This window comes from Chenopodium album, chromosome 17 (genome assembly GCF_948465745.1).
Source record: "Chenopodium album chromosome 17, dcCheAlbu1.1, whole genome shotgun sequence".
In the NCBI taxonomy this organism is placed as follows: Eukaryota; Viridiplantae; Streptophyta; class Magnoliopsida; order Caryophyllales; family Amaranthaceae; genus Chenopodium; species Chenopodium album.
In genome coordinates, this window is record NC_137850.1 from 50439790 (window position 1) to 50455769 (window position 15980).

The 15980-nt window shown below is 37.2% G+C and overlaps 2 protein-coding genes across 3 annotated transcripts; one reads left to right on the top strand and one right to left on the bottom strand.

Moving 5' to 3' along the window:
• Nucleotides 1–279: 279 nt before the first annotated feature.
• On the bottom strand, nt 280–5314 carry LOC145588448 (uncharacterized). Of its 2 annotated transcripts, XM_081645097.1 has the most exons (3): nt 4927–5314; nt 3585–3659; nt 280–3123 (listed from the first exon to the last, which is right to left on the bottom strand). In XM_081645097.1, exon 3 carries the CDS (start codon nt 3095–3097, stop codon nt 584–586), a length of 2514 nt encoding a protein of 837 aa, XP_081501223.1. In that variant the 5' UTR covers nt 3098–3123; nt 3585–3659; nt 4927–5314; the 3' UTR covers nt 280–583. The 2 variants fall into 2 exon arrangements, with proteins under 2 accessions (XP_081501223.1, XP_081501222.1); XM_081645096.1 differs by lacking the exon at nt 3585–3659 and having other exon boundaries at nt 4927–5313.
• A 2622-nt stretch (nt 5315–7936) lies between these two features.
• On the top strand, nt 7937–15658 carry LOC145590126 (uncharacterized). Its single transcript, XM_081646870.1, has 9 exons — nt 7937–8225; nt 8513–9108; nt 9374–9499; nt 9594–9791; nt 10720–10947; nt 11067–12191; nt 12485–12772; nt 13561–14005; nt 14432–15658. Exons 2-9 carry the CDS (start codon nt 8545–8547, stop codon nt 15256–15258), a joined length of 3801 nt encoding a protein of 1266 aa, XP_081502996.1. The 5' UTR covers nt 7937–8225; nt 8513–8544; the 3' UTR covers nt 15259–15658.
• The last annotated feature ends 322 nt before the right edge of the window (nt 15659–15980 follow it).

The window sequence follows — 15980 nt, forward strand, 5'->3', positions numbered from 1 at the left end:
AACCGGAAAACATTTAGTTTTGAACACCATTTATCAACCAGAACCCAGAATACCACCTTGTTTCATCCAAAAGTTCCCCCAAAACCGACCTGTAACGAAGTTGAATTGGCCCCAGCTTAAATCTGAACTTATGATCTATTTGTTGATTGTGACAAAGTCGTCAACAACCAAAGGAATAGCAGAATAAAACATTGGGGCTTGCCACAAGTAGAAAATGGCATACCAAGTAACAGAAACACATAATATAGGTTCAGAAATTTACTACTCGTAACCCTGCAATAAGTTCCCAACAATAATTCACTACCACTGCCCTGTGCCAAAACACACACAGCATCCAAAAATATAAGTTAATGCTTTGCTTCGAGTGCATCACCAACGCAAAATAAAAGGAAACTGAGGCACAAGAGGAGCAACTGAGACACCTTGATCTAGGGGGGAGGGGGGAGGGGGGAGACTTCTAAGTGAATGATCAACAATGACCGACCTAATGACCAAATTGGGAAGGAAAACACTAAGCAAGAGCAGCAAAGTTTATCAGACAGGCTTCGCTGGAGCACCTACATATGTTACAATTATTGATCAACTAAGACGCAGATGGGCCAGGATTGGAGCTTACTTTCTTCAAAAGTCCCTGAATCTCGGTTTCTAAATGTGCTTTCAACTCAGAGGAGAGAGAATTCCCAGATTTTTCCAGCATGGACGTCATCATCTCAAGATTCTTCCTTATCTGTTCAATGGAGGGCGCCTCCCCAGCAGGGGTATTGTTCCCATTAACAGGTTGCATTGGTTTTGGTGGAGTCATACTGTTGTTTGCACTGTTCAAACAAGATGCTGCTGCTGGTGGAACAGATGAATGCAGACCCACATTTGGCAAACATACCTCCAATGAAATAGGTTTTGCGTTGGTTCCATTAGCGCTCAAAAGGGTATTAGTCACTAAATCATCAGCATAAGTCCCATCCTTCCGCCTCCTCCGCCTCTTCTTTTTCTCTGGATTCCCGTCAGAATTAGCATTAGCAGGACTTACCCCCTTTTTTCTCCCCCTCTTTTTGGGACCAGGCACACCCTCAGGAGCAGAACGATTATTCAAATCTGGAATGCCAACTGCTTCCTTGCCCTCAATGGTAAAAGGCTTTCTCTGTGTAGGCTCTTGAGAGAGCTCAAGAGACGATGGAATTGTCTGTATAGTCTCCTGAGAGAAGTCCAGAGTAAATGCAGTGGTCTGTTTAGGCACCTCAGGGACCTGGGCAGTCACGTCTTCCTTTCTCTTCTGTTGAGGCTTCATAATCACTGTTGAAGCAACCCCTGCTGAATAATTTTCTACAGTAAATGAGGACGTTTCAGCAGCATTTACATTAACATCATAGAGGCCAGTAGGAAGCACGCTAGTAGATCCAATAGCTACATCCTCTCTCTTTCGCTTTTTTGGTCCAGGTTTACTTTTATTTGAATTTCCTACCTGAGGATTCTGAGTCTTATTGGCCAAACCAGGAGAAGATTCTGCTGCTTTTTCCTCTTTCTTTCTCCTTTTTTGTCGAGGTTTACTTTGGTTTGAGCTTCCTACCTGAGTCTTATCAGCCAAACCAGCAGCAGCCTGGCCACTTGTGCTCTTCCCATTCACTTCACAATCAGAGTCACCTTGATATACCGACGCCCGAAATCCAGAAAAGAATATCTCAGTAGGATCAAAATCTTTATTATCATACGCATACAGACAGTCTAAAGCTGCCAAATGCAGTTCTGAGAGTAAACTAGCTGATGGTGCACTTATATCCTGTATATTACCAACAAGAGATTTTCTTAAGCTATTTCTCCCTCTCTTTTTGCTTCCACGCTTCGCAGCCGGAGGGGACGTCATCTGCTTGTCAGATATACTGGCATTTCCCTCCCCATCTTCAGGAGCACCAGATCTTTCTGTTTCAGACTCTTTCAAACCAGACAAACCTTTTGATCCCTTGTTCAGGTTCACATAAGGGGGGGACAAATACTTGCTCTTCTTTCTCTCTCTCAACTCAGCGCTCCTTTTAGGTTCACTGTATTCCCTACCATTTTCCACGATCAGAGGCATATCTTCACCAGTAGCTGGGCACTTTGAAAGGCAAGCACCATTGTCATATATAGGAGAAATAATTTTAGAACTGTCAAAGCCCTCTTGTCCACTGCTAACAACATTGTCACCTATTTCAGATGCAACATTGTTACCATCCATAGGGTACCCTTTGGAAGCGTCAACACCTTCAGCTCCACCGGTAACAACATTGTTTTGAATTTCAGACGCATCACTCACATCTTCCGTAAGGGGAAACACTTTAGAAGCATCACTCTTATCTTCCACGGGGGGAGTAACAACAATGTTTTGAATTTCGGATGCATCATTCACATCTTTCGTGATGGGGATCACTTTAGAAACTTCACTCTTATCTTCTACGGCGGGAATCACTTTAGAAGCGTCACAACCCTCAGCCTCACTGACAATGACATTATTTCTGGTTTCAGATGCAATATTCTCCTCTTCAATGGATGAAGTCACTTTAAAAGCATCAAATCCCTCAACACCACTGCTTACAACATTGTTCTTAAATTCCAACACATCATTCTCATGTTCCATGGGGGAAATCAATTTAGATACATCAAAAACACTAGCTTCATCCTTGACAACATGATTATTAATTTCAGAATCATTTCCTATTGAAGCACCTATTTCAATGGCTGAGGACTTGGGCAACCCAGCATGGCCATCATTTGTGGGGGAAAGCAATTTAGAAGTATCAAGACACTCAGCTTTCATTGAAGAAACTATTTCAGTGGATGAGCACTTGGACAAGCCGAACCCAGCATCCTCAGTTTTTGTAGGAGAAATCAGTTTAGATGTATCAAGACCCTCAGTTTCATCTCTAACAACACTGTTTCTAGTTTCAGAAACATCAATCTCACCCCTCAATGGAGATATCGATTTAGAACTATCAACAGCTCTAGCTTCATCCTCAACAACATCATTTTTAATCTCAGAATCATCATTTGTCTTGTCTCCAGCTACTACAACTCCATTCAGCTCCGAGACATCACTCTGTTGGCTTCCTTCAACAGCCATGCTCATTGCCAGGTCAGTTCCTCCACTCTATCCTGCAAAACCGAAATGTAAGCAAGATATTCAGCATTTAAGACAAAAATATATATATTATCATGCTTAAAATTACACGGATCTTGTCAGCCAAACAATCAGACAAACATATATGTTAAAAATAATTGAAGTACTCCTGGCCTCCATTAAACCAAATGCCACTTTAGCTAGTTAGACGAAAATATGAAAATATATAAAGTTCCAAACCACACACTTGCCTTGTGATAGATAAGTGAGAATACAGATTTGCCGAGTACTGTAATGTTGTTAGAAAAAAGAGGTAGGGAAAGGCAGCAATAGTGTTCTCGTGACTAAAATGGAATTCTTTTCTTGAGCAAATTTCCTATGTTGTGTTTCTCCGAATTACACATAATTTCATTATCACAAAGAATTAAATGAAAAAAAGAAGTCTGTAGGCATAATTTTCTTAAATAGCAATTAACTCGAAGTACATAGAACTTACAAATAAAGCTAATCATTCATTGCAAAGAACTCAGTACTTCTCAGGCTTTGATGAATTGCATACGCAATAAAATACCTACAATTTATACCACATTAAGACCTCACACCCAAAAACAACAGATCAACAAGTTACAAATAATTAAATAAAATTTGCAACTGTACACACAGCAATTACTGAATACTCCGTCGTAAGATACCAGTCAACAGGTTAACTAAGACTAGATGCATCTACCAATGATGATAAGTTGTGTAATTTGACGTCGCAATCCAACTCTTATTATAAGCAATAAGATGCTTGCTAAAGTTTAAAAAGAAAAGACTCAAGATTAATTTTTGAAAATATACAAGCTTGCTAAAATATGAAGTGTAATGACTAAGACTGTATTTTTGAAAATGGTATAAGCTTGCTAAATAGACTTAGAGAGTGAAGACTCAAGACTGAACTTTTAAAAAGGGTGCAAGCTCTCTCTTCGTTACATTGATGAGTTTTATTAGCTCTCAAATGGTAATACTCTCGTAGACTGATCATACACTTGCAAGTTATTACTTTACAGGCTCACACTCCGAAATTCTAAAGACTAAACAGGACACAAAATGGGGGTGGGGGAGCTCATCACCGGGATATCTTGCCAAAAAAACATTTGACATAACATTCGGATGGACACAGACTGACTAGAATTGCTCAATTAAACAATGCCTACACCAAGAGGTGAACGTGAAATTGGGCCTTTTTGGGGGGTCATTACATTTAAGTCAAAAACTTTTAAACCTTAAACAAGTGAAATCAACTCCCTTTCTAAACAATTTTAACAGCTGATCAAACTACTACCTCCACCCGAAACTGTTAATACATTACTAGTTCAAATTACACTACCAACGCCACTAATAATCCCGGGGAGCAGGACTTTTAAGGAAGCACAAATATTTAAGAGGAAAGCAATGTCCAAAAAAATGCAAATTAATCTACAAAATAAAGATAACCCAGATAATAATGCTGTCAAATTAATACGAGTTTCTTAAACAAAACCCAGCCCCAAAAAAAGAAAGTACTGTGATTAAAAACCCTAAACACCAAACAGAGCACAAAAAAAAAATTGAAAAAAAAATAATAATAACAAACCATGAATGAGAATTAAAGGGCACGACTTTACTCAAAGGAAACCTCCATAAATCAAACGCAAAACTACCCAGAAAAATATATTAATGGATCTATAAATTAAAATAAAAATAAAATAAAAAAGCCCATTTACAAGAAATAATTCAAGCAACAAAAGCCAGCATTTTTTGAGCACATTTTTAATATAAATTAATAAACTAAAAAAAAAAGGGAAATTGAAACTTACCCAGGTGAGAAATTGATGGGTTTTAAGCTGTTGTGCAGGAGAAATGACAGAAACTCATAACGTTTAAGAAAGAAAAGAGGTTGAATTTCAATTTAATAAATTTAAAAAAAAACAAAATGAAGGGAGAGAGAATATTAAATATTTAGTGTACTATTTTGCTAAAAAACAAAAAAAGGGTTTATGAAATTTGGGTGGGATTGCTTCTGTATTGTATTCAAGTTCATAAAAAACTGGGTTTAGGTTTGATTAAAGGCTAAATTTATATAGAAAGATGAATATTAGATAGTGACACAAGAATAGTGATGACACATGGTTGAGTTTCTTTGGTTGTGGACAAATGTCTTTACTCTCTTGTGGGGGATCAAACTATTTCAAGGTACTATTTCTCTCCCTATCACCTAACTCCTTCATACCATTTCCATCTATTCATTTTTATGCTCTTTTTTTTTTTTCTTCTAGGGGTGGTCACTCTAACACTAGATGAAATAATTGATAAGCGATTAAGCGGTTTTTGTACTTCTCTTTCGGGTTGTGCAAATCTTTGTTACGCCTTTTTACACGATTTGAATTTGAATCGGTGTCAAAGATTTAGTTTTAATGGTCATATCTGGAGAGTAATGTACCCGAAATATATTTGTGTCAATTTAATATTTATTGTTTTCTTCGCTCTCTTTTGATCATAAAGTTTGACATTTTCCCCTGTTTGCACACACTCCTTTTGTGCTTCATACATTATGAAGAATAACCAGTATGTACATTGCAAGCATAAAATGTTTGACTTTAAGTCTAAGTTTAAATCCAAAAAAAATTACTTTTTAAAAAATTAAGAATGTTGTAGTACTCTTTTTGTTCTTTATTGGTTATCCTATTTTCAATGTTTAAGGGATCTAACACTTTAAGGATAAATATATTTAAAAATAATCAAAGTCGTGGGATATTTTTAGATTTGTCTCAATTTTTTGTTTAGCATTTTGTAATACTCTTTTTTTTTTTTTTTTTTAGGAAAATTTTTTAATACTCTTTTTGTAATGCGTAAGTTGAAAATTTAATTTCAATATTGCACTATTATGTCAAAAAAAAAAATATGGACAATCAAATGAAAAATGAGGTATAAGTTTCTAATTAACATGTAAACAAGAAAAATAAAGAGCTTATGTAAACATGTATGGTTTTAAGTTATTAGTTTAATATAATTTTTTTATTAAAGTACAATTAAATATATTATTAATACAAGCTAAGCGACACACGAAAATTCGTGTGTGTGGATATATCAGGCTCGATTCTCTGTTTTTTCTTTTCAGAGGGAAGCTTTTTTTTTAATTTAAAGAATTGTAGCTTTTTTTTTCAAAAAAAATAAAATTGAGAGGGGTATCGTGGGAAAGTGAAATTTATCACCCAAAACCCCCTTTCACTTTATATATAGGATAAGATGTGCATTAACAACCCTGAAATGTTTAGTTTTAATTAAAAGAAACGAACGGAGTTTAAAACTTGAATAGTTAACGAATATGATATTAGCTTGTAGTTTACGTTCAAATTATAAGATAAATATACCTTGAACAAATTAAGTAAACTGGGTAGTCTCTTTGTTCCTAGTTTAATGGTATTTGCCATGCACCTAATTGTTATTACTTTGTGGGCAGACAAGGATGAATCTCGGTTTAACGGGTAATGGGTTGGGGATAGGGATGAAAACCATACTCACCACATGTGATTGGCAAGGGTGTATGATCGGCCCATGATTATTCTTCGTTCTCTACTAAGTGAATCCATCAGGTTAACTCAATGTAAAACAAGATGGTCATAAGCTTACAACAAAACAATTGGGTGTTATATATGGTACCATAGCAACTCCTCCCTTGTCAAACGCTCTTCTTATCTTCTTCTCACTTGCTAGATAACCGCATCAAGAGTTACCCCACCTGAAGAGAAAAAAAAAAAAATTTGGGTTCAAGTGTCAAAATGACCCCGAAACCAGGGTTAATGGCCATGGCCACTGGCCCGGCTCTAAATGCTGAGATTATAAATAATGAGTTGATAAATAATGAGTACAGTACTTGTTTGCTGGAAAGTAAACGACAACCGAATTTTTACCTCAGTCCCTATTTTTTTCCTCATACAAAAAATAATGTATTTTATTAAGGATTGAACCAAATTTTGCAAATGAGCTGGGGTATTATGACTTTTATAGTTTTATGAGTGTGTGTATTGTGCTAGTGGAAGTTAATAGTGGAGACATACTATCAAATAAGGAAATGAAACAATCTTTCAAAGACATCTAAATAAAGAATATGGAGCAAATAAATAGGGATAGAGCATGTGTTTAATTGGGCTCGCTCTAGTTAATCTTCATGATCAACATATTATGTCAATCTAGTGCTTACTCAACAGCTAGCTCATCCTTTTGCTTTGTCAGCCGCTTAATCATCGCAAACACATCGCCTAGATCCTAACTCCATTTATCCTCGCTAGTATTGGTGTCCAAGCTAGCTACTTCCTCCATTGAAGCTTAACACTCACACCACCATCTTCACTATGTCCATCGACACCATCATCTCCCTCCATAAAACTGTCCACCGACACCACCACCTGTGGCGGCTTCGCCGCCGTATTAAATGAAAGCCCTAGAAACAAAGGGTGAAATTAAGGGTTTGGTTAACCCAAAGGGTAGGGGTGACTAATTTCAGTGTCATTTGTCGTTGAACAGTGAACACTCTCCATCGCAGGAGCTACCACACTTTTTCCATTGCCGAGACTTGAGAGAGAGGAGAGAGGAGTGATTTTGGGATTGAGGCTTTGCTCTTAACGGATGTTTTACGCTTGTTGTTAACGCAATCAAACACAATAGTGCAAAGCTGGCACTACGAACACATCATTACATGTATAGTGACATTTTTATCCTTGACTTAATGAATAAAAAGATATCATCACCTCTATAATTGACAAATTATGTTGATCATGAAGATCAACCAGGACTTTCCCTGTTTAATTACAACATGTAAAAAAAAAAAAAATGAGTACAAACTAAACACTTAAGAGAAACACAAAACCCTAGTTCTAAAAAGAAAAAGAAAAAGAAAAAGAAAAAGAAAAAGAAAAAAAAAAAAAAGAAAAGAAAAATCGTTCCAAAAAAATAAAAAATAAAAAATCGTTCTCTTTCTTCCTTCCTCCAAAGTCCAACCTAAAAAAAAAACGCCGGAATTCGTCGACCCTTAAACCCTTATTCACCTTCAAGTCTTAAACCCTTTCATATCTTCTCTATTAGCCTTTTTGTTTATCTCTTCGATTTTCCTATCAAGGTAAGTTCAATTCAAGTTTTTGTTTAGTTTTACAATTTCATCATTCGATTATTCTGTGTTAATCGGTCGATTTCGAAAAAAAAAAATAGTGAGATTTTTTGGCTTAATTTGGTATCATAGACTAATTGTTGTTTGAACATTGTGAAATTAGTTTTTCAGTTCAATTTTAGATACCCAATTGCATAAAATGCATGCCCATTTCAGTATTCATCGTAATTTGTTTAATAATTATTGGTATATTAATGCTGGAATTTGATGTTAGTTCATTTGGGTATTGCTAAAAACAGGTTTTAGTATTTAGTGTAAGTAATTGGTTGTAATGGGAAGCAAGAAGAGAGGTCCTAGTTCTGTAGAGGGGGAAGAAGTTGTTGTAGAAGGTGAAATTTCTACCGAAAAGGTGGGTTTGAGTAAGAAGAATAAGAAGGGGAAGGATAAGAAGTTGCGAGGTGAAGGTGGAGGGAGTGATGGACCTTCGACTCCCGTTCCGAGTACTACTAAACCTATGGAGAGGAGAAAGAAGAGGAAATTGTTAGATAAGGTGAGACATAGTAGTGCTGTTGAGAGCAAGGAGATAAAGCCTGTTCAACAAACTTCTTTGTCAAAAATTGAGGACCCGGGAACGACAAATGGTCAGCCCGTGTTACATATCGAGGTTTTTACTGAGTTGGCGTCAGCTGATGCTTCTAAAAGAGAAGCCGCTGCTGAGAAATTGGCGGTTGAGTTGCAGGAAATTCAGAAGGCTTATGGACAGAGTGGAAGTAATGATGCTGCTCAAGGTGGGCTTCAATTGGAAGCTGCCAAGGATGATGGCCTGGATAACTGTGCACAACCTGTACGATATGCTGTGAGAAGACTTATTCGTGGTGTTTCTTCATCAAGAGAGGTACAACTGAATAATTTTTTACTGTCTCTCTGGCTTTTGAACTTCGGAGGCTGGGAAATTTGCAATTTTGCTTTACAATGATTAGCTGCTTTGTGGTGCCAGTAATCATGGAAATTGTTCCCTTCCTCGTAGCTGTAGTTAATGAAAGAAGTGAATTACATAGGAATTGTTTTTGTGTTCTTGATGAATGCTCTTAGGTGGAACCAACTTGCATCTCTTACATATAGTCATCATCTAAAGTGATTTATTATTTTTTTTGGTGCAGTGTGCAAGACAAGGATTTGCTTTAGGTTTGACAATTTTAGTCAATACAAATTCTAAGATTAGAGTTGATTCAATACTAAAGCTGATAGTTGATTCATTGGAGGTCACTTCTTCAATGAAAGGCCAGGTAGAAAATGCACTCCTTGATTTTAGTTGCTGCTGAGCTTGGTTCTGATTATTATTATAACAGATTTACATATATTGTGTTTGTCGCACTCCAGGAGGTAAGGGATTGTCTGTTGGGTCGTCTTTTTGCATACGGTGCCATTGCAAGGTCAGGTAGACTGAAGGAAGAATGGATTTCTGATAGAAATACTCTCTACATCAAAGATTTTACAAGTCACCTTATCGCTCTGGCATCCAAGAAACGGTACCTGCAAGAGCCAGCTGTTTTGGTGCTTCTGAATTTAATGGAGATGGTAATGCGTGGTTAACACATTTGTGACTGTCTTGTTTTGTGCTATATGCTTTATTGCGTTTCTTGCAAGATGCATAACATAGATATCAATTATGTGGTTATGGATTCAGCTACATGCCTATATGCTTGCATAGATGTGTCAACTAGTTTTGAAAATGGGTGCATGTTATGTTGTGAGACTCGGACATTTTAATTTTCTGTATGTTTTTGGTCCAAAATAAATTGTAGAGCGTCCAGAATATGTTGGATTGTAATTTTGTCTACCCAAATTATTTGAGATAAATGAAGAGTTCTAGTATCATAGGCCATCTGACATCAGCAAAATCTCTGTCCTTAGTCAATTCCTACTGCACTGGTACAACCTTGGTGCGTTTTGTGCATTGGTGGGTATGTCATTACTTGGTATAAATCATTTGTAAGTTTCAAGATGGATCTGTTGCTTCATTAACTTGTACGAGCGTGATGGTTACCATTTAAGAGATACATTTGATGTGATGAACTGGAATTTACTATTTAACGAGGTTGGTCATAAGATAATGTATTTAAGGTTTGTATGGTGACTTCTACAGTTATGCATTAGGTAAATGCTTTTTAGATAGCTGTACTTTGATTTTGATTTGTGACTGAGACCTTCTATAGAAGTCAGTAGTTAGTAATAGGTTTCGATATTGATGCTTTTTTTGAATTGCATGGCTTCCCTTTTCCCCATATAGTGTATGAACAGCAATGGAAATGGAAAATCATTCTATTCCTGAAGTATTTGTTTGTAAAATCATGGATGTAAGATTAGGATATCTAATTATATTAGTGCTCTCGTCTCTTGCAATTTTAGGTTTTTTTCATTGACTTCATTCATAGGCGTGTGATGTTATGTTGTTTTTATGGTGCAATGGGGAAAAGAAACTCAATTCTCTAAATTTGTTTTGTAGTTGCCTAAAGAAGCTGTGGTAAATCATATCCTTGTTGCTCCTGGACTTCGTGAGTGGTTTGAAGGAGCTACAAGTGTTGGAAATCCTGACGCCCTGCTTCTAGCAATAAAAATTCAGCAAAAGATTGCCTCTGATAGTACTGTCTTTGGTAACCTTTTACCTCATCCATTCAGCCCAAGCAGGTTTTTCACTGTTGACCATTTGACTTCTGTTGCTAATTGCTTAAAGGTGAATCTTATTGATCTCTTCTCCATTCTGTGCTATGTTTATTAGAAAGATTTGACATATATCTAATTTTGATTTTCATCTTACCTAATGTGTCTATTTCCTTAAAAAAAAAATTACAGGAGTCAACATTTTGCCAGCCACGAGTTCATGGTATTTGGCCACTCCTGCTCAACCTTCTCTTACCAGATACAGTTTTGCAAGATGCTAATTCCTCATCAAGTTTAAGTTCAACTAAAAAGAACAAGAAGAGTCGCAGATCGAGCTCTTCTGATGAAGATATTGTAGAGAGTCTTAGATGCTTCTGTGAGGTGATCCTTGAAGGAGCCCTTCTGACCTCATCACATGATCGAAAACACTTAGCATTTGATGTTTTACTTCTAATGCTTCCAAGGCTACCTGCTTCTCATATCCCTATTGTTCTCTCCCATAAGTTTGTTCAGGGCCTCATGGATATATTGTCTACCAAGGATTCTTGGCTGTACAAAGTTGCAGAACATTTTCTCAAAGAAATGTTAGACTGGGTTGGCTCTGATGACATTAAAAGAGTTTTTGTGGTTGTGGCTCTACAAAAGCATAGTGGTGGGAGGTTTGATTGTATTACGCGAACAAAAACTATTAAAGATTTAATAGCAGGTTTCACAACCGAATCTGGCTGCATGCTTTTCATGCAAAAATTAACCAGCATGTTTGTCAATGAAGATTATACCTCAGATGAATCTTCGGATCAAAGCCAAACTATTGATGACAATTCTGAGATAGGTTTAGTCGAGGATAAGGATTCTAATGATAGGTCTACTAATTCTGATCTTATGAAAAGTTGGATTGTGGAGTCACTCCCAACTTTTCTTAAACATCTGACACTGGACCCTGAAGCTAAATTCCGGGTGCAGAAGGAAGTGATGAAGTTTCTAGCTGTGCAAGGTCTGTTTTCCGCATCACTTGGTACAGAAGTGACATCATTTGAATTACAAGAGAAGTTTGAATGGCCAAAAACACCCATCTCAAGTGCTCTTTGCAAGATGTGTATTGATCAGCTTCAGTTGCTGCTTTCTATTGCTCAAAAGGCTGAGGGGCCTCATATTTTGACTAATAGCCTTGAGACAAATGACCTTGGCTATTATTTCATGCGTTTTCTGGGTACATTGTGCACCATTCCTTCTGTTTCCCTTGTTCGGCCCTTGAGCAATGAAGATGAGAAGGCATTTAAAAAGCTGCAGTCTTTGGAATTGTCTCTTTCAAGAGAGGTTTGCCTCGTTGCATTTTTATTAATTTAATTTCTATAGACTTAGCCTTTCAGTTGAGTTGTGTGAGAAAAGGAGGGAAGGAGAGCTTGAAATGGGGTAGGGTTAAGTTTAGTTGCTTGTGAGCGATTTTTGTGAGTAAAAAGTGAGAGTTTCGAGTCTTTCTCTCAGACAAACATCTTAATCTTCATTTTCTGTATGTATGCATTGCTAGATTTTTTTTTATATGGTTGTCAATGCGTATGTGATAAGCAACGATGGTTGAATATTTATCTATCGACTGCTTCTGATTTCAGGAGAGAAACTTTGGACTTAGTGCAGATGCAAACAAGCTACATGCATTGAGGTACTTGCTCATTCAATTGCTGCTTCAACTTCTCTTGCGGCCTGGTGAATTCACAGAAGCTGCATCTGAACTTATAATATGTTGTCGGAAAGCCTTTTCTGTTCTTGACGCTCCCGAGTCTTCTGGGGAGGATGAGGCCGAAGATGGTGAATCCCCTGAATTGATGGATGTTTTAGTGGACACATTGTTGTCACTGTTGCCACAGTCATCTGCTCCTCTGAGATCCGCTGTTGAGCAGGTAACAGCCATGATTACAAACTTTTTTAGTAGACATGATTTACAAGTACTTTTATATTGGGGCAAGGTTATATGCATGGATTTTTATAGACCACACCAACAGGTAAAAGCAGGGCCTATGTTGGGCTGTAATTTATAGACAACACCAAGGTTAAGTCGATGTTTGATCTGCATAGATTTGATTGCAGAGTAAGATAAAATATTTTTCCACCTGACTATTCTCAAAACGTGTTTATTACTGATGGCTAAGCCATCTAGGTTACCAGAACGACAGTACTTAATCTATCTGTTCCATTGTTTTTGGTTAGGGTGTTTGGGGCTGGGTCGTCATTGTCCTTACGAGTAAGCCTCTCTGGTCTGTACCTGGCAATTAGTTTTGTGAAAGAGCAAACGTTAAATGACTTAAATGCTTGCCTTGGGCTTTATGTTTTTCGATCATTTAATCTGCTAATTTGTTGGATGTCATGGTTAAAAAACTATCGGTTGTTTCAATATATATATTATTCCTTGAGATTTTGGTGGCTGGCCTTTTTGGCAATGTTTTGAAAATATGTGCTTGAATGCATGCTTATGTTGTTTCTTTATGCTCAAGGAAAAATGTGAGCATTTTTGCAAGATGCCACCCCCTCCCCTCCCCTCCCCTCCCCCTATGTTTTTTCCTGGGATCTAAATGGTTTGACACAATCTTCCTGTGTCTGTTAACTCTTACCATGCATGCCTGTATAGTTTAATTGGATTTATAAGCTGTACTCTCCATTTGTCATGATGGTACCTATATTTTCTTTGCAGGTTTTTAGATACTTTTGTAATGATGTTACTGATGATGGGCTGCTCCGTATGCTGCGGGTGATAAAGAAAGATCTAAAGCCCGCTAGGCGTAAGGATGCAGATGGTGTAGAGGGCAGTGATGACGACGACGATGATCTTCTTGACATTGAAGAAGCAGAAGAATCTGATGAAGCTGATACTGTAGAAACTGGCTTAGTGACTGATGATACTGAGGCTTCAGTTAGAGCTGATGCATCAGATGAAGAACTTTCTGGGGCTTCTGATGAAGATGTTTATTCAGATGACAACATGGATGATGAGGCTATGTTTCGGATGGATTCCTATCTTGCAAAGATTTTTCAGGAACGGAAAAACCAAGCTGGGGGTGACACTGCTCATGCCCAGCTTGTACTATTTAAACTCCGTGTTCTTTCCCTGCTAGAAATCTATCTTCATGAGAATCCAGGTAACTATTGGGATAATAACCTATTCCTAGCTTGAAGTCATGACAAATCCTGCCCCCTGTCTCAACTCTGTTTCTCAAACTCAGATTGTTGTTTATAAAACTGATTTGAAGGCTTGTTATGCTTAAATCACTTTCTGGAAACCATGTTTTGTGCAGCACCAAACATGTAACATGAAAGTAAAACCCTTTAAAATTTACACCATGCGTTTTTGTTTTCTTGTAAAGTTACTTTTCAAATGAACTGAAATTAGTGGTCATTTTTAAAAGAACAAATGGCCATCTATAACATGTCAGTGATATCACCATATAACTAGATTTTAGTCCTGGTTCGGTTTTTGTTTGGTGTCATATGCTCATTTTGGAGCTGTTTAAACTTTCATCTGCTGTTTAACTCCTGTTTGTGTTTCTGCTTATTTCGAATAACAGGTTCATCAAGGGTCTTGACTGTATATTCAAATTTGGTGCAAGCATTTGTCAATCCCAGTACAACTGAAGGCAGTGAACAGCTTGCTCAGCGTATATGGGGAATTGTGCAGAAAAAAATCTTTAAAGCGAAGGATTATCCCAGGTCAGAAGATGTGCAACTCACTACCTTGGAAGGTCTCCTAGAAAAGAGCCTTCGGTTGGCTTCCAGACCTTTCCGGAAAAAGAAAACTGCTGGTAATGTACCACAGAAGAAGTCATTTTCCTGGAACCGATACAAGATGATCAATTCCCTTGCTCAACAATCGACATATTGGCTCCTAAAGGTTATCGAGGGAAGAAAAATATCCGAATCCGATCTCAATACTGTCTTTGAAAGTTTCAAGGAAGCCCTAACCAAATATTTCGAAACCAAGAAGTCCCAACTAAGGCCTGACTTCTTGAAAGAAGTATTCAAGAGAAGGCCCTGGGTTGCACGGCAACTTTTTGGATTTCTTGTGGAAAAATGTGCGGATGCGAAGTCTGATTACCGACGAGTAGAAGCACTTGAACTAGTGTTGGAAACCTTGAAGTCAGAAAGTGAAGGGGAAGCGTCAAAGACGTTTTTGAAAGCTCATACGTCTAAACTGAGTCACTTGATAAAACAGTTGGCAGGGCATATGCCGGAGAAGCAGTCAAGACGGGCTGATGTAAGGAAGTTTTGCAGTAAGGTCTTCCAGATTATATCCACCCACAACATGACTAAATCATTTCTTAAGACATTAGAGCCTGATGATCATGCTGCTTGTGAGACTCATTTCGGTGAGTCATTTCTTGCTTTGAAGAAATGAGATGCAATATTTAGTCAGTATTTGTAAAATTCTGGGTTTCGGATAATCGTGATACAGAATGAACATGGTACGATTTTCACCGTGATCGGGGTTACACTCTGGGAACTTGGTATGTTGTCCCCGTGATCAGAAGTTTTGGTCGTGTTTACTTCTCGCTTTCTACCAACAGTCTGTAGCATTCCAGACTTCCAGTTTTGTTAATTGTTAGCATAGAGAATTTTTTGGTTACATTCAGAGATCTTTTTCTTTCATAAAAACAAAGATTATTTGATGTTTGTTTCCAAATATAGATAGTTCGTCTTATGGGAAGGTCTAATTATTTTGTACACCCGGAAGTACCCAATATTGTTCATCTTATCCTACTAGAAATTTTACGAACATGTTTTCTTTTTTCAATTTATGTTTTTTCTTTTGTTTTTATCAGTTATTCAAGATAAATAAAAATACGGGGTAATGCTCAGTTATACTTCTTCTATAAGGTAATTTTTTTTGAAGCTATATCATCAAAATCACAACTAAATACAGGAACATTTGGCTCATTGATAAGTAAAAAAATTAAATAAGTGACATTCTAATCAACTAAATAACAACTAAATACACAAAACATTCCGGCTCTAAAAATTACATTACTTTGGTGCAAGAACTAGGTTAATCCGGTGCGATGCACGATTTTATAATAAGAATTGAATTATAAACTTTTAACACATATTGAAAGAAAGTAG